Here is a 23,167-nt window from a genome sequence, read left to right on the forward strand (position 1 = left end):
AAAAAGTTATTGGTACACACTGAAACAGTACTGCGAACACACCGAATGAATACACATTTGCATACACACAGTTCAGTACAACTTCTGTTATCAGCAACTTTCAGAAAAGGAAATCCTGTGCCTGCTGCACAGGATAGTAGGGGTTTTATGTCTGCTATCTCGATTTACATCAGTAAAAACATGTCAAAAACAAAATAAATGCGGTAAGATTGCTATTGGTCGAGGTATAATGTCGACGTTTGTCACTAGAAAAGAAACTTTGTTGTTTGTTATTATTGATCTAAAGATCTACGCACAAAGCAAAATATCGTCAGTATTTGTTGTGAATTATATGTACCTATACGTATTAGAAATTTTACGTTTTCGAAAACATCATAATTAGGAATTAGTCTTATTGTTAGTAAATATCATAAAATCGACAATTAGAAATATATGGTTTAACCATCGAAAATACAAAAGCTTTAGTAGATCGTCAAATTGATTTTTGAACCCCTATTACCTTCAGAGGTTTAATTTTTTAAAATATCGGAATAGATATTTCACTAATTATATGCAAGAGCATTAAGACCAAGTTTCAAGTAAATCTGACCATATAAACCATACCAACCCTTTTTATAGCCCCTTAGTGGTTAAATCTCGAAATATCCTTCATTATTCTTTGTACACATCATAAAGAAAACCTCTGAAAAATTTCAGCTATGTCAATTAATATAAAAATGTCTTCATATAGAAATTTCCGACTTTTTCCGTTGATTTTCCAAAAATTTTCTTTTATAGAAACTTTGTACTGACAAATACGAACATAAAAGGATTTTTCCAATTTTTCTCTTTACAAGAACCTTCCCTGTACTTTAACGAATATTTAAAATAAAAAATAGCCGAATTGGTCCTATCGTTCTTGAGTTTTATGCTCAGCAACACATTTAATCATTCATTTTTATTTAGATAAAAGAAGATATTAGATAATGCACCTACCAATAAGAAAAGTCTTTTGATTTTTATTAAATGAAAATAATTGTCTGGTATATAGAATTTTTTTCTATGACTTAATTTAGATTTTCGTACTTGTTCCCCTTCATTGAGAAAGTACCTAAGGGTATGTTTGTCAAAACGATTTTGCTTTCATTCAAACAAGCGCAACCACTTAGGTCTCTTTGTAAATATGTCGACGGTACTTGGAGGACTTTCAAACCATTGAGCTTTCCGACACCATTTGACACATCATCACTTTATAAAATAAACCTGTCTTTCAGACGATTCTATTTAATAAATTCTCATGGCTTTAATGAGACGCAGCCAGTAAAGTCGTTATCATACCAGCCATAAAACAAGCAATCTTCTTTCAAATTTATTTTCTTATTGGAGGTGTACATCTTTAAATACTTGTAGCACATTTAGTGAATACACAAAACAAAAAATAAAAATTAAATATATACCTAAAATTTACTATTTATTTCAAATATAGGTAATTCTTATATTATTACCTGCAGTAATTGTACATTGAAATATTATAGAAAAAGAGTAAATAAAAGTTGTTGTTTTCTTGCGAAAATCAGAAACAACACATTAAAGCCATTGTAAATTTTATATACCTTACGTTAGGCCATCAGCAGAATAGAAAAGAAAACAACACCAGAAACAGATTTACCTTTGTTTGTTTCACCAATTTGAACCCAATAAAAGAACAAACAACCCCTTACGATGTCAAATAATCCAAACAAATATTATATTTCTATTTATAAATATCCGTCAAAACAAAATTGGCTTTAACACACTCTCACAAAAACAATTTTGTTTCAAATTTAAATATTTTGTAATTCTTCTATTTAATTATTCAAAATTAGTGCTTTCTTTTTCGTCTCGTTTATGTTATAAATGACTCAAAAAACATTACCTACTATTTCTGAACTTTTTCTTTGTTCAATTCCTACCATTCTTACAAATTTTGATTATATTACCAGTATTCAATCATTGCTTCCCTGATATTTTTAACATTGATAATATGACTATGACTGCTCTGATTAAGTATTTGAAATGTCTAACATTAACACACCATAATTACAAAAAAAAGTGTTCTGTCCACAAAATATTTCTTAATAAGTAGGAACGATTAGCTTAATAAAAGGGAAAACTTTACTCTATATTATTAAATTTCTTTTTATTGGGCATGTTTAACTTTGACTTCGTACAAGTTTGTATTGTATTTAAAGAAAATTCATTTATACCAGTCAATTTCCCAAGCAATTCTACATATTATCTTCACACCCTAATATCCGTAAAACCGACAGTATGTTTCACGTAATGTTAAACATGAACAAAGTTGCACGAAATATAAATATAATTTAAATACCTATACTGACATGTAATAAGAACCGACTTCAATACTTTGTCTACACGAAATTTAGAGAAAAGTTACATACTTATATTAGGAAAGGTTAAACATAAGGAACTTTAAAAAAGAGTATTACCTATACGAGAACAGGGGGGGTTAAAAAATATGCGACATGGGTTGGTAGAACATCTTTTCAGACATAAAGGACTAGATCTAGATATATTAGAGGCAGAAACGGGAATGTAGAGGGGCAGACGTATGTATACAAACCTAGATTATACTGATATTCGCAAATATTGGTTACTCTACTTTTCGAAAAATAGGGAGATGATATTGATGTATAGGTATGTAAAAATTTGAGGCGCTAGTGATTTTGATGAAAATGTTTTCTTTAACGTCAACCCAAAAGTTAGCTGAAAATTTTTGAAGGATTTTTACCATGTTGTAAAGAATATACTAGAATGGTTTGAAATACGCAGTGGGAGAACCAGGGCTGAGATCGTCGTCAGAAGTAGGATGTAATATCAACGCCAGTTCAACTTTTACATTAAGATGTAGGCCAAATTATAAATCAAAAGCTGAACAAATGTTTCTACTCTGCGTCTGCAGATGTGTGCAATCCCTACAAGATATGAATGAATCTCAAGTCGAAATCGTCATCGGGGGTTGCCTTAAAGCCTGTCGAATCTTAACATTAGGATGTAAACCAAAATATAAATCAAAAGACTAGCAAAAGTACTCTGCGTCTGCAGAAATTTGCAGTCCCTACAGGACATGAATGAACCTCGAGCATTCTGAAATAGTTTGAAAAATACAGTGAAAGAACCAGGACCGAAATCGTCATTAGGGATGGCATCAATGCCGATTCAATCTTTAAATTAAGATGCAGCCAAAATACAGATAGAAATCTGGGCAAGTCCAGCATGCGTCTACAGAGATGTGCAATCTCTACAGGTTACGAATGAATTTTGAGTATTCTGGGATGGTTTGAAAAATGCAGCGAGAGAACTAGGGTCGAAATCGTCCTCAGGGGTGGCATCAACGCCAGTTCAATTTTTAAATTAGAATGCAGCCAAAATATGGATAGAAATCCTGGGTAAGATCAGTCTGGGCCTGCAGAGACGTGCAGTCGCTGTGGGATATGAAAATCTAGGTCATACTGGGACGGTTTGAAAAGCACAATGATATAATCAGGGCCGAAATCCTAGTCAGGGATGACATCAACATCGGTTTATTAGGATGCAAGTCAAATATGGATGGAAAACTGCGGGACATGGATGAATCTCGAGCATACTGGAATGGTTTAAAAAATGCAGCGAGAGAACTAGGGTCGAAATCGTCGTCAGGGGTGGCATCAACGCCAGTTCAATCTTTAAATTAGAATGCAACCAAAATATGGATAGAAATCCTGGATAAGATCAGTCTGGGCTTGCAAAGACGTGCAGTCGCTGTGGAATATGAATGAATATCTAGGTCACACTGGGGCGGTTTGAAAAGCACAATGATAGAACCAGGGCCGAAATCCTAGTCAAGGATGACATCAACATCGGTTTATTAGGATGCAAGTCAAATATGGATGGAAAACTGCGGGACATGGATGAATCTCGAACATACTGGAATGGTTTGAAAAATGCAGTAAAAGAACCAGGGCCGAAATGTTCGTCAAGAATAGCATCAACATCGGTCCAATCTTTAAATTAGGATGCAGATCAAATACAGATAGAAACCTGCAGGACATGAATGAATCTCGAGCATACTGGAATGGTTTGAAAAATGCAGTGAGAGAACCAGGGCCGAAATGTTCGTTAGGATGGCGTCAACACCGTCAACGGTTCAGTCTTTAAATGATAGACAAGAAAATGTATAGAAAGCTGAGGAAATGTAGTCTGCATCTGTGCAGTCCTTGCAGGATGTGAATATGATTTCGGTTACTTAATGTTGCCAGAAAAGTGTCATGTATCTACATACTTATACATGTGAGATTAATCAAATATTTTACGTGTTGCACAGTTGTTAAATGAAAGAATGTTATTGAAGTGCGATTAAACGAAAGAATTTGATACAAACGGTTCAAGTGTTGCATTGTGTAACTCTGTAATTGGACTGTTTCGGTATAAATAACGTTCTCGTTCGTGAAGAATGTACCTACATACGTAGATCATTAAAAGGGCGTCAGTCTCCGGCGAGAAAAGGAGAAACGATGGATGAGAAGAACGAATAAAATCGGATCAAAAGCAGCAGAAGCAGTTCAGTACCCTGTGTGCTCGATTAGCAGTACGGGAATGGGTCGTTTTAAACCATCACTTCCTTATTGCCTTCTGGTTCGTTTTGCCTTTGTATACGCGGCCGGAGTGGAGCACCTGTTAATAACTATTACACCTACAAGTGTACATACGTACACACACGGACATTCATAAGTATAACGTTCCGTTCATAAACCTAAAACTACCTGTTCCTGACTGCCTGTCGATGGATTGAATAATACCTATGACCGCGGCTAACTCTTGATGCCTATTGCATCCAGTTCGCATTCAAACGTGTACATTTCATATAAACAGACTTCTGTTACAGTTACCACGTGAAATTTTATTATTGCGACAAACTATTTGAATTCACGTAGGTCTGTATATAGAAAAAAAAAACCCTCGACTAGATACCGTAAGCCACTGCACTTTGTATATGGTGCAAAATCTGTCAACAATATATTTAATAAACTATTAACCTATACAACTGATTTTAACTCAAGATTAAGACCATATTTGCAATAAAAATACCGATTTTGTGAGACCATCAGATAAAGAATTAATATTACAGTAAAAGTTCCTTATTCACGGTTTCCTTATTCGTGGGTGAAAAAATTGCAACCCAGTTTCTGTATACGCGGTTAAAAATTCCATTGTTCGCGGATGCAATCGGTAAACAGAAGAGGATTCGGTGTCATTTATTAAGGGGTTGACCGCAATAGACCGCTCATGCTTAGTGTAAATTTTTCCGAAAACATGAGTTTCTATTCTAAACATTGTGATTTAATACTGCGAGATAAATATCTAATTTTTTGTATGCTAACAGACATAGATTCACACTAACTCGGTACGTTTTTGGTTTTAAATAATATGGTCATTAAAAGCTTTTACAAGTGCTTAAAGTTGGTGCTTCTTGTAGGACACGTATTTTCAATAGAAATTAAAAAATTAAAAAATGGCCTTCGACAGGCTTTAGAAAAAAGCTTTATCTATCTTACTACAAAATTTCAAACCTCTGTTCCAAACATTAAACTCATGATATCTAGAACCGATAAGCATGTTTTTACTCTACGGCGGGAGTACTACTGAATCCCCTCAACGTATCGGCATCTTTTGAGTACGTACTGTTGATACGTGTCGAGGCAGCTTTTATAAAAGTTGTAACCGAATGGACTAATTCAAAATCCAAAACAAGAAAAATCACTAAATTTTTTAAACCCTTGTCTAAAGGTGATTATAACGATTAATTTTAACTACGAATTTCTCAATAAATTGTTTTTATTCTGATACACATTGGTTTTTTTTGGAACTTTAGAACGTATTCCCTATGATTCCATACTAATTACCATTTCATATCCACGGTTTCTGCATTCGAGGCATATTTATGGAACGTATACCCCGCGAATGAAGAACTTTTACTGTACTATCTAGAGAACCATTACTCCAGAACAAGGAATTCGAAAACCATTTTCAGCTTCAAAACCTTTTTTTTATTATGTCAAAATTAAATTTTCGTTCAAGTTGTTTTTAATGTGATAAAATTTAGACCCTGACGACGGATAGCAAACCCTGACTAGAATTTATAGGGGCATGCTCCATGTAACGTGTCGCTTCATGTGACGATTGAGAAAATGAATATCACTAATAATCGCACATTTCGAATAAAGAAAGCTTTCTTTCTTCATTTTCGATAGGTAAAATTTCTTTTGGTGGTCTTAAATTTTGGGTCAAAGCCTAGCACACTTTGACGAAAACAAAGTACACGAATATAAACATTTCCAGAGGTGGCTTAGGTGAATTAGTTTAGTGTAAATATGTGCATTGACTCTACAGGTAAAAAGTGGGCAAAGTTTATTATGTCCCTGTTAAGGTATATTTTAAAACCGCATATATCCTAAGTATACACTGGCCTATTAGGAGGGGCGCTGATGGACTCCCTTGTGGCCCGAAGGAAAAGGAAACGCGACGACCCCGGTCGGTTACTTGTCGTAAATGATCTTCACACCATGGCATGGTACTATATAAAAATGTACCATGCACGCCAACTCATATCGTGATACCTTGTCGTTTATAATATCAAATAGCGTCGTTTTCATATCTTAAGTACACACAAGGGTGAGGTAGTTCCGATAAACTTCCTCAAACGCGTACAGACATCACAGAAAGAAACGAATCACTTTCAAATTAACCGCAAAAGGCAAAAACGAAACACATAAATATTACAGGATGATCCACATAAATATTATAGTATGGTCCAAAACATCATGTTAACTTAATTTATGTTTTAATTTTGACGACAAAATCAAGACATTTTTAATTAATTTCCAAAATAGGGTATCACTATGCAGGTGATTCAAAAATGGTTAAAAATCAATTGTTTTTCTCATTATATAAAGGTAATATAGTATTATTTTACAAAGTTTAGAACCCAAAAAGGGAGTCAATAAGAAATAGGCGAGATAGGTTGGTAGGACACCTTCTCAGACATGAAGGGCTAGTTAAAAACATATATTAGAAGCAGAAACGAGTTAAGGGAAATAGATTTAGATTAGATTACTCTAGATTTATGGAAATGTGAAGATTAGCTTAGAGCAGAAAAGAGTGGAGATGTGTGTCCAACCAGTCTTTGGACTGATGACTTTACGATAATGATGACGATGAAAGCCCAAAAATTACTGATTGACTTTTTCAAACTAAAAATGTTATAAATATGTATCGACTCAAACACTTTACTTGCAGACATAATCTGAATGCCTGGGGCATGTGATCATTAACCCGCTTAACGATTCACATTAAAGATAAAGATTCATTTATCGTATCACTGTATCTTATTCGATCCATAATGGAACCTTTGTAGATCAAAACGAACATCGCAGACTGTCTGTCTCTTAAGTTAAAGCTGCAACTAAAGATATAGCACATTATGCCTATGTACAACGCTTTCAGATTTTAAATCTATCTACAGAGTGTCTAGCACAACAATACACTTTTTCTTATTGCAGAGTAAACTACTTATATCATCATCATAAGGTTGGACCTTCACTCTTTCCTATCCTGAGCTAATCTTCGGTTTTCCCTAAACTTAAAACATACCACATCCTTAACTATTTATAAACTAATCTAATCTAGATCTACCTCCACTCCTTGTAACTCCTGCTTCTATTTCTAAGGTGTCCTACAGCCCTATCTCGCCTATTTCATATTGACTTCCACAGTGACCTTTGTTTTCCTATTTTTTATAATACCTCCCCATTTATAACCTTTTCTATCCATGCTATTGTCATCATTGACCTATAACACATTTCGAACGCTTCTAACCTTTTCTTTTCCATTGCGCCCACCGTCTATGTTTCGCACCCGTACAGCACCGCGTTCCAGACATATACCTTTAACAATCTTTACAGAATTTCTAAATCAATAGTGTTCCCATTTTATTTAAGGCTATTTGTAACTCATGCTCCTTGCTAGATGCTAATCCTGTGCTATATCATCTGTAAATCTAATCGAAAGCATATTTATAATATGTATTCAAAAATAGCAACATTATTCAGGAACCCGAAACAATATCTAGTTGAACGCGTGTTGGTTAGTTTCATCATTTAATTGGTCTCTTTAATAGTGAGTTATTTCCAGAAAGAAGTGGTAAATATATATCGATTTTTTAATTATTGTGGATTTTGGAAAAGTCGGCAAATTTATTAATGATAATTTCTAATTGCAATGTGTCAGAAATTATCTATTTTTCATACGTTGGCGTACTTTTCAGTAAACAATTACGGCGTGGGTTCCATAAAAAAACCTTTGTCGTAATTAAAACTAAAAGCATAATCCTCTAATAAACAAAAAAATACTACACCAAGTCAAATTTAAAACTATCATATAAGACTACCATATAATAAGTATAAAGGTAACAGTCTTTAGTATTGCAGATAGGACACCATGTTACACATATGAATACGAAGGTTATTGAAAATTGTAACTTTAACAAAAATGTGTGCTTTATTTAATTCTTATGTTAATAATATACATATACGTATATAATTACCCAAGTATGTACATTAATTGAATTGTTCTAAATATTTACAGAGACTCCAAATATTTTAAAATCACAATCAGATCCATCTTAACATTGATGCGTTAGATCAATAAAACCCAAAAAATGAGCAAATGCCTATAAGGTTTTCTTAAAAAATATTTTGTATTTAAGTAAATGTAGAAAATTAAATAGGCACTACAGAAAAATAATTATTTGAAAAAAGTATTTTGCATTAGCATGTAAAATACAAAAGGGAAACCTATTTGAAATAATAAATCAAAAATGTATTTGCATTTTTTATTTAAATACTTTTAAAAAACCATTTTTCACATCTATAGAAATAACAAATAATTTAGCATAGTAATCAATAAAAAATACTAATTAGGACAAACGACCTATCCCAATACAATTTTAATTCTAATTTTTTTATCAGGTAGGTTTTTTGCTATACTTATTAAATTATATTTGTTTTTCTCTGATAAAATTACAGGGTACTGCCGGGTACCCGTCGTCATTATCGGGTACCCGACCGGATCCTAAAAATATATCTGGACCCGCCAGGTACCAGATCCAAACTGGATACCCGATCCATTTTTTTATTTCTGACATATGCGTAGTATTGCGTTTGTGTAATAACTTTTATTTAAGGAAAATTAAGATAAAATCCACCCAAGTATCGTATCGCGGCAATCCTCGTTGTTCCTGTCGGTCTCGTTTTTATGAATGACTTTATCAAAAGTAATTCCGAGCATATAATGCACGTGATAATGCGTTTTGATTACACCTAACTAACCGAGGTGATAACATATCTGCTATTTTATCGCCTCAGATATTATTATTTCAAAGTGCATACAATTTTATCAACGTTTTGATAATGTGGTCATAATTTCGCTTGGAAAGACTCAACCTTTTGCTTTAACGTTAAGGTAGTTTCATTTAAAACTCTTCACGGTACGGAGGTCGGCTCAAAAATCCACCCCACGAATGGTCTCATCAGGTGAAGAAAACCACGGTGTGGGTATGCAAATATGCATACGAATACAGTTCAAAAGTATACTTGAGTGCTGTTTATAAATAAATCTACAATGGTGATTACCAATGTTATTACTTAATTAAGTGAAATCAACAAATGTGATAAATTCGTCAATTATTTGGAAGAATTGAGGTTTGCGAAGTGTACTGTGTCACTTTGTTTATAAAATCTGGTTTTCGATAATGATGTGGTGTTTCCTTCTGTGCGGTTTTGTGTTTTTAAAGTGGATTACCGACGGTAAAAAAAAATGGCTGTATATTGTGGCCGTTAGCAATTGTTTTTGATTAATTTTGTTTTCAAAATCCACAGTGACGGTTAAGATCGACTGAATTTTCTAAAAGTATGGCCCTAGTGCAGGCAACGCATTTTGTGTTAAATTTAAAATTAATACATAGAAAACTAAGTTTTCATGTAATTATCGAAATTCTTTAAAACAATGAGTCTTTCAGGCTGTTTAGTTTACAGCGTAGAAAATAACAAATGCTGATTGCACTGCCAGTAACCCTGAAGTAAAACGCTCTATTTAGTATCAGTTTCTAGAATTTAGTAAACAATGACAAAATGGAGTATTGTAATTGCTTGGTAACATGCACAAAATGTACACACTTGTATGAATTTATGACCAATGACGTGCATACACGTTGACTCTTACAATACACACTTAAATGTCAAATAGCTCTTTTTTACGGAGTTGCTCTATTTTCGTTTTTACATTGCCATATGTAAAAAAAATGGTGTTTTACCGAGTCAAATAGGCAATCATCAGTGGCAATAGGTACCAAATATACTGCCAATTTGCAAACATAACTTCGAACAGTATATTACTGCGGTAGGTCACAATGGCATATCCATGTCCATCATAAACAACTAGAATATTGTGCAATAAAATTATCAATTCTTTAAGGACAACTAAAATTTTTATTGAGAATCTATTGTAAGGGTTTGTACAGACAAAAATAGACACAACATATTCTATTATGTAAAAAAACAGTTAATTTGTGATATCATCAATAATTTCCGAGAAGGATATAGTCATTTAAACGCGACGTTTTTATATGAGGTTAGTCCTGCAGGATACCAGAACGACTTGGGCAGCAGATTTTACTTTCAAATATAAGTTAATTATATTAGTCATCTAACGTCTTCGGAAACAGCTTTAATAAGACACTTTTTTAATAATTGTTGACAAATTCCTGAAATGTTTCGATTACCTTTCTTTTATATGATGTTAGTCCTGCCGGTTACCCGGGCGATTTAGGCACCAACAGATTTTCCTTTCGAATATAAGTGAATTATATTAATCAACTTACGTCTTCAGAAAGAGCTTTATCACAAGACTTATTTAATAATAATAAGATAAGATAAGATAATAAGAACAAGAAATGTTCAAATAATTTCTGAAATATCGCGATTACCTTTCTTCTATATAGCGTTAGTCTTTCTGGATACCCGGGCGATTTGGGCATTAGCAGATTTTCCTATCGAATATAAGTCAGCTCATGTCTCTAAAATGAGCATTACCAGGAGACCGTTTTAATTATTGTTAAGAACAAGAACATTGATTCCTTATGAAATAATTATAATTTAATATCAACGAATAGAGTGGATAATGTGTTTAATCAAGTTGATGTCGTTTATTTGTCAATTTCTTTAACAAAAAGAAAGGTATTTGCTTACAAACATAAGAGTAATGACTATAAATTGTTAAAGATCAGTTACCCGTGTAATTTTCCTTGGTATGGAGAAGTGAAAATAAATAAATAAATAAATAGATAAATAACCAAATAAGCCTATTCTAACAGGGACCCCCATCTTATATGTGCTTCTGATAACTGATTCTTAAATCTGACGCTATTCTCTAATATAACATAAATCTATTATTTGGACACCTACTTGGATGATTTCACCTAGAAAAGATTCTATAATTCAATTGATCTAATCACCTAGTTCGTATGGGATGCTATATTATTTTTCTATTAATATTTAGCACTCCTGCCCAAGCTTCTCCTTTCTTCTGGTTTTTCTCCATACTACATTAAATGAGTAGTTAATGGTAAAACAATAATTTCTTATAGTATACTATTCGATGTATAATATTATTTGTAATGTACCTAAGCATGAATAAAGGAGTATGTTTGGAGTGCGGCGCTGTACTGGTGCGAAATAGGCCCGGTGGGCGCGGCGGAAAAGAAAAGGTTAGAAGCGTTCAAAATATGATGTTACAGGCGAATGATGAGGATAGCGTGGATAGAGAAGGTTAGAAATAGGCATTAGAAAGAATAGGAGAACAGAGGACTCAATGCGAAATAGGCGAGATGGGTTGGTAGTAAACCTTCTCAGGCATGAAGGCCTAGTCAGAGACATATTACAGGCAGAAACAGGAGTTAAGAGGAGTAGAGGTGGATCTAGATTAGATTACTGTTCGCAAATAGTTAAGGATGTGGGTTGTTCTAGTTTTTAAGGAAATGCGAAGATTAGCTCAAGATAGGAAAGAGTGGAGGTGCGCGTCCAACCAGTCTTAGGACTGACGACCTCATGATGATGATGAAGCATACCTCGCGTTGTTGAAGCTATTGGTACCTATAATGATTTTATAGTTGTTTTGTTTTAAAGAAGAAGCGTGGGTCGGACTTTATCGGTTCCTCGTGACGACTACGATCAATAACATTGCAATTACAAGAACAAAACGCATACCCACAAACATTAATTCGCGTAGATCATAAGTGTGCAATTATTTATAATACGTACACCCATGTGTATATGTGCGTGTATAGCCCGTACCACCGTTTGATCGTATTAAATGGTACAATAATAACAAACAGTTGGCATATGTAACATAATCCGTCATATTCATCCGGTATGCTGACGTATTTTGATATCGTCAACGTGAATTAAAGTAACAATTAATATGTCTAACTTGGAATTGTAAAGGACGAAAGAAAGAAAACAAAAATGATATAATCTCAATAAGGGACAATGACTCGTAAGACTGCGTAGGACTTTGTCGATTCGCATCAAGGTGACTTAAATAAGCAACTTGTGACGTTTTCATAACCCACTTCTCTCCATTTATATTTAGGGGTGTCTCTCCCAATTTCATTGTACCATTCAAATAATTCTAATTTCGCTGGTTTTGCCCGATAATATTAACCTTACAGCGGTGGTCGCCTTTCGCGTACCTACATCAAAAATAGCCCGGTATCGATCGCCCGCGGCATTACCTCGGAATAATACAATTTTTAGATTTCCAAGTCTCGTAATGGAACCATTTATCAATTTGGAAACAGAAAAAAAATTTCAAATGTTTCTTTTCCACATATGTCATTATACTTTCTAATGAAGGGTACCACATAAAATATGAATTTACTAGTTTTGAAAAAATAAAACCGAAATGTAGACAATTTTTTTGTAACATGTAAAACTTAAACTTTAGTTTATGATGTTCCATCATTCGCCTGTTAATAAAACAAATAGTTTTTCTGTAACCATCATCGAAAAAAACATCAAGGGCTGTTTGTTAATGTATGTCATACCCGTTTAGCCGACAGAATATTTGTTTTCGTTTAATTTTATTGCTAAAAGAGTCGCCTACCGATTTGAATTTTCGTGATTGTAGTCAAGCGTGTAATAGGAAATTTTACGTTTATTGAATACACAAACCAGGAAATGCAGGTATATACCTACAATACAACAACAAAGGACCAAAAAACTACCATCAACTCTAGTTGTTGAAGGCGTCTACGACCAGTGGCGTAGTGTGAATATTTACCATCTTAAATTACGAACAGTATTTATTTTGTTAGTCAAATAGAAGGCTAGTCATTGTAACACAACTGAAAAATTTTAAAATAAATGATACAAAAATTAAAGACATTAAAGACGACTTAGTCTCATTGCTGTCTTCTATTTAGAGACATACTTAGCTCAGTCTTGGAATAAAGGATATCGAAATAGGCGCATTTTCAAATGCTTGATAGGGGTAAAGGGGGTGGACTAAAATCTAATCGGGTTATTGTTCGATTTGATTTACAAAGGATATAAGAAAAAAAGGTTGTGATGACAATGAAAATTTTGTCTTCTGCTGCATTTCTCCGACGAGCAACCAATGACTTATGCGGTAACTATTGTAGAAGTAGCTATTAATCTGCAGCAATGGAAAATGTACGGCTCGTGTAGGTACCAACACTCGATATATGGTCAATAATAATTAAATGTGAAACAATGGGTCGCAGCAATTTTATTTGTATTTCCAATAGCATTTATGGAACAAACGTCATCGTGCACTGGTAACGGTAACTTCTATTGTTCATTTGTAATTTTAACCAAACAAGTATACGTTTATAGGCGAGCATATATGCGGGAGCTAACGTACAAATGCACACATAGGGAAAATGCGACATTTAAACTAACCTACGAGCATTTCTTGGACGTATTTACAGTTATTAACCGGGAAAATTGAAAATTCTTAATCACACCAGCAATGACCTCCGAAGAAAATGAGAAAAACGTTGCTATAGTCTTCATAAACTTTTATTGCAACATTAAATCAGTACGTAAATCTAACCTGCTTTCGATAATTCTTTAATGATTAAACCTTTAATCATAATTATACTTGTATATAGGTATTAAGGTGGGCTAAAAATCCGCTTTTTTTTTATTTTTTTAATTAATACCAGAAATATTATTCTTTATACTAAAAGAAGAAACTGTGCCAAGGGAAAAATTTTGAGTCGATATCTTAGGCTCCTCAAATTGAATCAAAGTTCAAGCCGTTTAAAAAAAAATTCTGAACTCAATTTGATCGGAAATTCAATTCTCAACAAATAAGTCCTTATAGCAAATTATGTACGATTCTACTTCTGAGATAATTGCAGTTTTAGTGAAAAATTTGACATTTTTCTTCATATCCATACTTTTCATGGATGAAAAATACTGATAAATCATTCATTCTGTAAAAGTTTAGAGATAATTCTTTTCTGTTTTTAGGCATAAATCATGATCTGTTTATCAATTCAAACAAATATCTTGCACCATGATCAATTGATTCGATTTCATTTGAAACCTCACTAGTACTTAAACTCTAAGTATTATTGTAATTATTATAATAACCACTAGTTTATTTAAAAAACAATTGTAGCAAATTGAATTCCCTACAAAATAAATGATTTATCGATTATTTTTCATCCATAAAATGTAAGGATATGAAGAAAAAATGTCAAATTTTTCACCAAAACTACAATTATCACAGAAATTACTAATCTTGCATAATTTACTATAAGAACTTTTTTGCAGAGAATTGAATTTCTGATCAAACGGAGTTCAGAAAAATAATTTTTAAACTCTTTGAACTTTGACCCCGTTTGAGGAGCCTAAGTTATCGACTCAAATTTTTTTCCCTTGGCACAGTTTAAAGAAATTTAAAAAAAAAGCCATTTTCGGCCCACCCTAATAGGTGTGTATGTATATTATAATGAAAACGCAAAAGAATTGCCTGATTTCTAACAGTGACAGATGGTTTGACGATTAATCTTTCAGGAAATGTATTTAATGGTGTCTATATTGCATGGCAAGGGAGAGAACAAGGCGTCGGCGGCAAACTCTCTTTAAGGGTGGAGTAGGTACTTTCGTTCCATGGTCTGTATAGAATTTTTTACCATCATAATCCCGCCTCGAAACATCGATCCTCCACATGAAAATTGATAATTTCCTAATAACAATAAGTAAATTGCGTTCTTTCGTCACTGAAATCAGGGAAAAGAATATAATAATATTTCGATCCTGTTGGTCTGGGTGCCTTCTACGGGACTAATTCGGCACTGATTATTTTAAGTTGTTGTCTATATTTAACATTAGATCTCCAACTCTTTTGTGCTTTCGACAAACATAATTACAGATAGGCAAGTTCTGCTCGTGTCTCCAAATCGTAGGTACATATTTATATTTAAATAAATATAAATATATCTTTCAACCGACACATACTACTATACACCACCACAAATATTTCCTATTTAACCACAAATTTGCTACCGTTGCTCTCAGTGTTGTTAAAAATTATAATTTTGTTTCAACAAACGCATATAGAAGAAAAAATAATTGAGTAAACCACCAGGAACTTTTACCGCAGCTGTATTAGGCAGGGTACACCAACACATGGGTCTTTATGCAATATGCAATTGTTTTACATAAAAAAGAAACAATTATCAGTAGTTCCTTCCCATAACATCCGCAGTTGAAGCGATAACTTATTTCACACGTGAAATATTATCAACAGCTACAACATTGCCGCTTCAATAAAATAAAAGTGAACATTTAGTACCTAATAGAGGTATTTTGAATAGTTTTACACGGTTTTAGGTAGGTTTTAATTACGTACCTCTGGGAAAGTACTGATGTAATGATAATTATTGAAAACAAAAAATAAAATTAGATGCATGAAAGATACTATATGATGCCTGCCCTTTATGTTAAAGAAAAAGGTTAACAACAAGTTCAAGTTTTATTCCGTGCTTTTTGAGTTGAAATAAGAAAATCCATTTCATCCCGACTAGAATTTATAAGGGGCATGCCCCATGTCGCTTGGGGGCCTTATGTGGCTAATGAGGGGCATGCCGATGTAGGGATTTTCCCGTAATTTCCTCATGAGAATCCCACCAAAAAAAGTGGTAATACTAAAATGAGGATTGCCTTATGGGGTTTTCACGTGGGCCTTAAGGGGCAAATCTAACACATGTATAACCTTTGTTTCAATAATAATAAACTTCATTTTTCCAAAAAATATTTAAATGAGGTAGCAATAATTTTTCTCCTCGGGGGGCACATGCGGCATTCCTGATGATGCGCGAATGCGGCAAGGCGTTATATGCCCCTTCCTTGCCCTAGGGGCAACCTCATGGGACCCACAAGAGGTTGTGTTGCTACCCACTTAGGGATCCTACCTACACTCCCTTAAAATACCAGTCGGGATTGTCATCGGGATCTATAATCAAACTGTATTGTCCTTCAATTAGCAACTTGGTATTTACAAACATCATACAAACAAAATTAATGTTTAGTCAAAGCATCATTTAAAATAGAAAATAAAAGTTGCAATTTTCAATATTCCTCTGTACTCTCTAGGCATTTCTATTTTATAATAACTTCATTAAAATCAAATGTATTGGTACAATTATACTGTTACCGAGATTAACAGTTGTTATTACACAAATTGATACCAAAAACTTTCTGTATCTTTGTAAATTATTATTAGAATTAAAATGCACAAAAATAAAATATGTTTACACCTACATAATATACCTATTTTTGGTTTGTACTTGACCGTTTTGTGTTTAAAAAAACAGTCTATCATACCAACAATTATAATTAAGTTATGATATAAACACTGAAAATATTCCAATGAGTCACTGCAATTTTCAGACAAAATATTGTCTTCAATTGCAAACACACCATGTTGTATGTACTTAAAGTTGCTGTCGCCAGAGAGAAATACAATAAGCATTTGCTCTGCTTATCAAACAATTTCTGCGACAAATGTAAATATTCTATATCTTTAAACTCGTATTGAAAACCGATCGAACATCTGCCAGTTAAAATTTTTAATCTCTTATAAATTGTTATGTTGCTACTGCAAAAATTTGTACCTATATGCACAATATTGAAACAATAAAGGATTCAGTACTTAAGTACTAACTCGTCATTCAATTTTATTCCCAAAAAGTGAATTTTAAGAAGTAAAATAGATTGATATTTTGAATAAATCATAAAAGCTTCCAGCAGAAATTAAAAAAAATATTGTTAGGTATGTGAAGGTTATATTTATTACGTTTTTCTTGTTGTTTTTTTTTGTTATTTATATTTTAAGCTACTAATTTTTCACATTTGACCTCTTGTTATTTAACAACCGAGATCACAATTATTACTTTACTGATACATGCTTAATATAATACAACATGAGGTTGTGATATGTGGTTTTCTAGCTTTATTAGGCTCTCACCTAGGTAGGTATGTAAACGAAAAATCAAACAGAAACAAAGATTAAACTCTAGTTTCTTAAAAATTATAACAAAGCAAATTCGACAATGGAGTTTGCTTTTGCATAGTTACTAGCAAAACTGAAGATAAGAATTACTTAAATATAATTTCATCTCATTGTCAGTCAATATTTACTTGACCCCAACATGGGTTCCTTCCCATTATAAACGTGGTACACAACGACCATTGTGGAATCGTTTATTAATTATTACAAAAAGAATATAATTCAAGTATGCGCGGTGCAACGGTCGACTTTCTTTATTCAGGCGCTGTCATTATTAGAACATTTCGCTAATTAGGACCTTAGAAAATGTACTATAATATATTTAAAAAAACATGCAAATGCATGCAGTTCGTTACTAATAAAAAATTTATTGATCTCTATTATGCACATGATCATAAACGTAAGTTATCTTTAGTGTTTTGTGTCAAAAAGTATTTAAAAATTTTACTTTCAATTAAACTGATATCAAATATAAATGATAAAACGTTAATGTGAGTAAAAGTAATAGATATTAAAGTTATCACAAAATGCGCTTGCTTACTACATATATCTCAATGAATATTAAATCGTCAAACCGTAAATAAAATGATACGATATTGTCCTGATTTCTCACCGACTCGATACAGTTTCTCTTCGTTATTACTTGTTCTGTAAATTTTAATAATTATGGAATCGGAATATATATATTTTTTTGAAATAAACATTCATTACAGTCACATCCTGATGTGCGTGTATGTGTCGATATATATTTGTGTATGTCGTTGAAACATCATCATGGTCTCGAACTCAGTAACGGTTCAAAGTCTGAGCAGAGGTCATAAGGCCATTTTACAGACTTGTGTTGCTCAAGAATATTAGAAAGATTTTATAAGCTTCTATATTTCAATATTTTGATGTTATTTAAATATTTACACTACACTCTCACCAACCAAAACGGACGTACATAACGACGTTTGTTTGAATCTGTTGACCAACCATTGAAAGTAAACAATTTTTGGAAAATATTAAAATTTATATTATCAACCGAATCCCAAATATTATCTTCTTATTATAAAACAAATAATATTAGAAACTAGAAAACTACAATGTTTTGGTTTCAATTTTGAACTAATCTTCTATTTCTAATCTTGTCTTAAGAGATAATAATAATCAAAACTCATTCATTACTATAAAATAATTTTCTATTACTCTATAATTGAAGTATTACCTAAATGAGCATTATTTTTGTTCTAAATAAAAACAAATAGAAACTGTTTAAAATTCTAATACAAAAACACTCGACTTGATCCTTTTTCAATTTTAGTTGATGATCAATTATGAGATTTGCATAGCACGTCCAAATTTTCGACATTAAGAAAGTCAATATTGTTCGAAACTATTCAATGTCCATTGTCAATTTGCCAAATATAAAAACCGTTGAATGACATCGTAAAAATCGTTTATTACTACGTTAGTAAAACGATTCAAAACACATAAGTTGATATACACAACGTCGATATTATTTTATATAACTCGACTTCGTTTTTGCCATTAGCTTTGGAATTTTATTGCAACAGTTTTTCGAAACTATATAGCTCTTTGCGCAGTTAAAAAAATATGTAATTTAATGGGTCACGATCAGACATACTACAATAATATTGGAATCGCAACAAATAAACAATTTTCTTTGTCTAGACTTGAAAGAAAATTTTGGGTTTTACTGTTTTTTTTTTTTAATTCAGTTCCACAGAACTCAATGTGATTTTCTTACACAAAATACAAAATACTTATTTCTATTTTGATTATGCCTTTTCCTTTCAAATATCGATATCGTAGCTGGGAGTACCTAGGTTTTAAGTCTTTAATTTAATTAATAGAAGAACCGATTATTATAAATTTCTAAATTTACAATTAAATACTAAATTATTAAAAGAACTCGATTCTGTCATATCATTACTTGAAAATTGGACGATTTGAATTTTCATTTTTAACCACTCTGAGAAAGGGACATACAACAGAGTANATGACCTTATGATGATGATGATAGAAAATCATATAACAATTTAATGTTATAAAAATGTGGAAGGATTTTCAATTACCGTTTCATACTTTTTGATTCATATTATTATTTCAAATTCATCTTAACAAACAATAATCGCAAAAGTAGAATCACACATATTCGTAATTTTTAGATTTTCCCTTTATATTTTCGACACGACTACCTACATGAGGTGTTGTAGGTACATAGTATTTCATACTTATTTAGTCTCTCAATTTTCCGACTCCTAACAGGAATACGTTTGATATTAATTCTATTTTTATAAAAAAAAAAGTGAACTACGATAAAGTCATACATCTAATTAAATTAGCTTATCGTCATTTCATCACATGATTTACGACATCAGAATATGTTTCTTCAAATATCTATGTGTTGTATTGTACCTATGTACATGACCTGATAGGATGATTTGAATTTCTTCTCATATTTGATTCTTGATAATGGTTTGTACTTTTTCTTATTAATACATTATATTGGTATTACAACTGAAAATGTGTACATGCGCTTATTATACATACATACATAGTACGTAAACTTGACCCTACGGAAGAGATAAAACTTGGGGCACATACACCGAGGTTTACAATATTTCCACTGTAAGAACATATATCTACATGTGTACAATATTAATTTAGCTTATGCGCGTTTTCGTTGATTACATAAAAAGATTTACTTTTTATTTCCAATTAGCAATACTAATTTATAATATTATACGTTGACGTTTTGTTTATTAAGTATAATATTTATATAGAAATTACTTTTTAACTAACGCGAAACGATTATGCAATTCTGTAGAGATTATAAATATTTTTCTTGATTTAACTTATCTTGAAAATTTATCAGTTTATTAATTATTGGTGCAAGTAACGATAAAGGAATTAATTTCATTTGTAGGTACAATATGATCATTGAAAGTAGTAAGTTTCCGGAAATAATGAAAGTCATTGGGAAAATTGTCATATTTTCTTTTAATGCAATAAATAAAAGAAATATTTTGTTAAATTAGTGTTTATGCTTTTAAGTATGTCACAGCCTCAATCCCAGCACGATCTTATCAGAAGAACGATGATCTCAAAGCAAAAGAAAAATAAAAATTTAATTATGTTAATTGCCTTTTCCAGGCTAACTTCAAGGGCCTTCGTTATTTATTATCATACAACACCAATTACTTTATATTGTTAATAACAAGAAGGAAAGATGTCATATTATCTTACAATTGAACACTTTTCAATACATTATAAGACATTTATCCAAAAGGACGCAAATAAGTATTGGAATTTTTTTCAAAAAAGTTAAATTTCATATTTTTCGAAAATTTCAGTAGTAGCTGAAAGATTTAATGATGTATCTGATTCTGCACTAACAAAAAATATTGCAAATAATAATGAAATCGTAAAGCGTGTTAGAAATTGAAAAAAATCAAAAAAGTTTCTAAAAAACGTAACGCAAACTAAACTGTACGAATGAATACGAAATTGATGATGGAGGAAAGCATTATTACAGTGTAGGGGTAAAAAATAAATCAATTTTGTAGGTCAGTTTCATCAACCATATGCCACTATCACCTACTAGTAGGTTTTACTCGTACAACTGATTTTGAAAAACTAAAAAAACGAAATTAAAATTTTACCGAATTAACCTCCCTCGCATTTAACAAACAAAAAAAAAAAGACGGGGGTACCATAATTAATAATGAGTTGGCGTAATCGCGTTTGTCGTCGTTAATCGAAGGCAACCGCGACGCAAAAATGCAATCGCACTAACCCAACCAACAAAAAACGCAACACGTCAACTATGCACACAACAACACAACCTACGATAAATGGTAAAGTAATCTCTGTATATAAAATTTTATCTACTCACCGTACGTACGCTGATAATCGGGCTTTGTTGTCATTATCGGGTGTTATCAACCACTATCAACCGTCAGCTAGTGCACTGCTACGCGATTCAGTAGGGCCGGCGCGCGATCGGCGAGCGAGCGCTTTCTTGCGCGCTCAAAAGCGCTCCCGTTTCGAGGGGTGGGGGGAGGAGGTAATAATGATCATCGCGAAATAGTCGACTATCGTACTTAAGCCTCTTACGGGCCGCGGACGTCGAGTGCGCATACGCACCCCGTTACTTAAGTCGAGCAGAGGCAAGACGCGGCGCGCTCTGGGAGGGATGTACCGCCCGATCGCTTTGCTTTTGTTTGTAATTGTTGAAGAGTAATGCGCTAAAGGAAACCATGGTCCGTGCGCGATTCGACGAAACGAAGATGGTCATGTTTATGATCAACATGGTGGTCGATGGTTGTCGGCGTCCCTCTTGTTATCTTGTCAGTAAATGATCAGCGGTTAGCCGCGAATTTATTTATTCATTGGAAGATAAGACTTGTGCGGCAGTGGTACCTTTACACACTTCCTTGTTTCCATTATTATTCATTAGGGATGTGCGGGTATTCAAAATTTTCAATCACAATAAGAACTTTCGAATCAAATCTACAAAAAAAATCATTTTTTTATGATTCTTGAATGTGGTTCTTTATCTCATTAAAAAAGTATCAAATTTTTTGATTTCCTGATTAATCGATACTTAAATTGTACTTAATAATTATATGTATAGTATGATTATTATTTATGGAATTTATTAAGAAATACGCGAGATAGGTTGGTAAGACACTTTCTCAGGCATGAAGGTCTAGTCTGAGACATATTAGAGGCAGAAACGGAAGTTAGGAGGGGTAGAGGTAGACCTAGATTAGATTACTGTTCGCAAATAGTTACCGATATTGGGTTGTTCTAGTTTCAGGGAAATGCGAAGATTAGCTCAGGATAGGAAACAGTGGAGGTGCGTGTCCGACCAGTCTCAGGACTGACAAACTTATGATTACGATAATGATAATTATTTAAATGAAAAATAAGAATATTATTCATTAACTTTTCCTGAAAAAAAATTGTTTTCATTTATCAATCGAAAATGATAATTAATTTTAGGTTTTCTTTAATTGTAGGGGTAGAAGGGTTGATACCCTTTAGGAATTCTCCTGTGCTATGTGTCTGTTATTTTTATCGATAATAAGATTAAGACATTTCACTTTATCAAATATGAATTAATTCAGGTTGAAATACGTACTACAATAACCAATAGATTAATTCACTCCTTTTTTTATTATTATTAACTTAACATTATAACTTATTGTTGGGAAATAATATTATGCTCGTAAAATACACTTCAATAATATACGTGTATATATCTTCATCACGAGTTATGAAGATGAAATTAATTCTTTTTATCTCTATAGAATAATAAACAATTAGTAAGTACATACAGTATTATCATTAATTTTCAATTTATTCTTAAAAATTTATCGGGCTTTTAGAACTGACGTTTGCCATTTAGATATTGTAATTAATTCATATGTTTCAAATTCGAAAATTTTAAATTAAAATATTTACCCATAAAGTCATACAT

General features: G+C 32.5%; 1 protein-coding gene across 1 annotated transcript in view; it reads right to left on the reverse strand.

Moving 5' to 3' along the window:
• Positions 1-21,899, reverse strand: part of LOC108740680 (transcription factor GATA-4-like) — a 56,462-nt gene extending 34,563 nt beyond the window's left edge. Inside the window, exon 1 of the mRNA XM_025974054.1 lies at positions 21,578-21,899. Within this exon, the coding sequence (XP_025829839.1) occupies positions 21,578-21,611 (34 nt within the window). The 5' untranslated portion in view covers positions 21,612-21,899. The remainder of the gene's footprint in view (positions 1-21,577) is intronic.
• Between the last annotated feature and the right edge of the window lie 1,268 nt (positions 21,900-23,167).

This window comes from Agrilus planipennis, unplaced genomic scaffold (genome assembly GCF_000699045.2).
Source record: "Agrilus planipennis isolate EAB-ADULT unplaced genomic scaffold, Apla_2.0 scaffold177, whole genome shotgun sequence".
NCBI classification, from domain to species: domain Eukaryota; kingdom Metazoa; phylum Arthropoda; class Insecta; order Coleoptera; family Buprestidae; genus Agrilus; species Agrilus planipennis.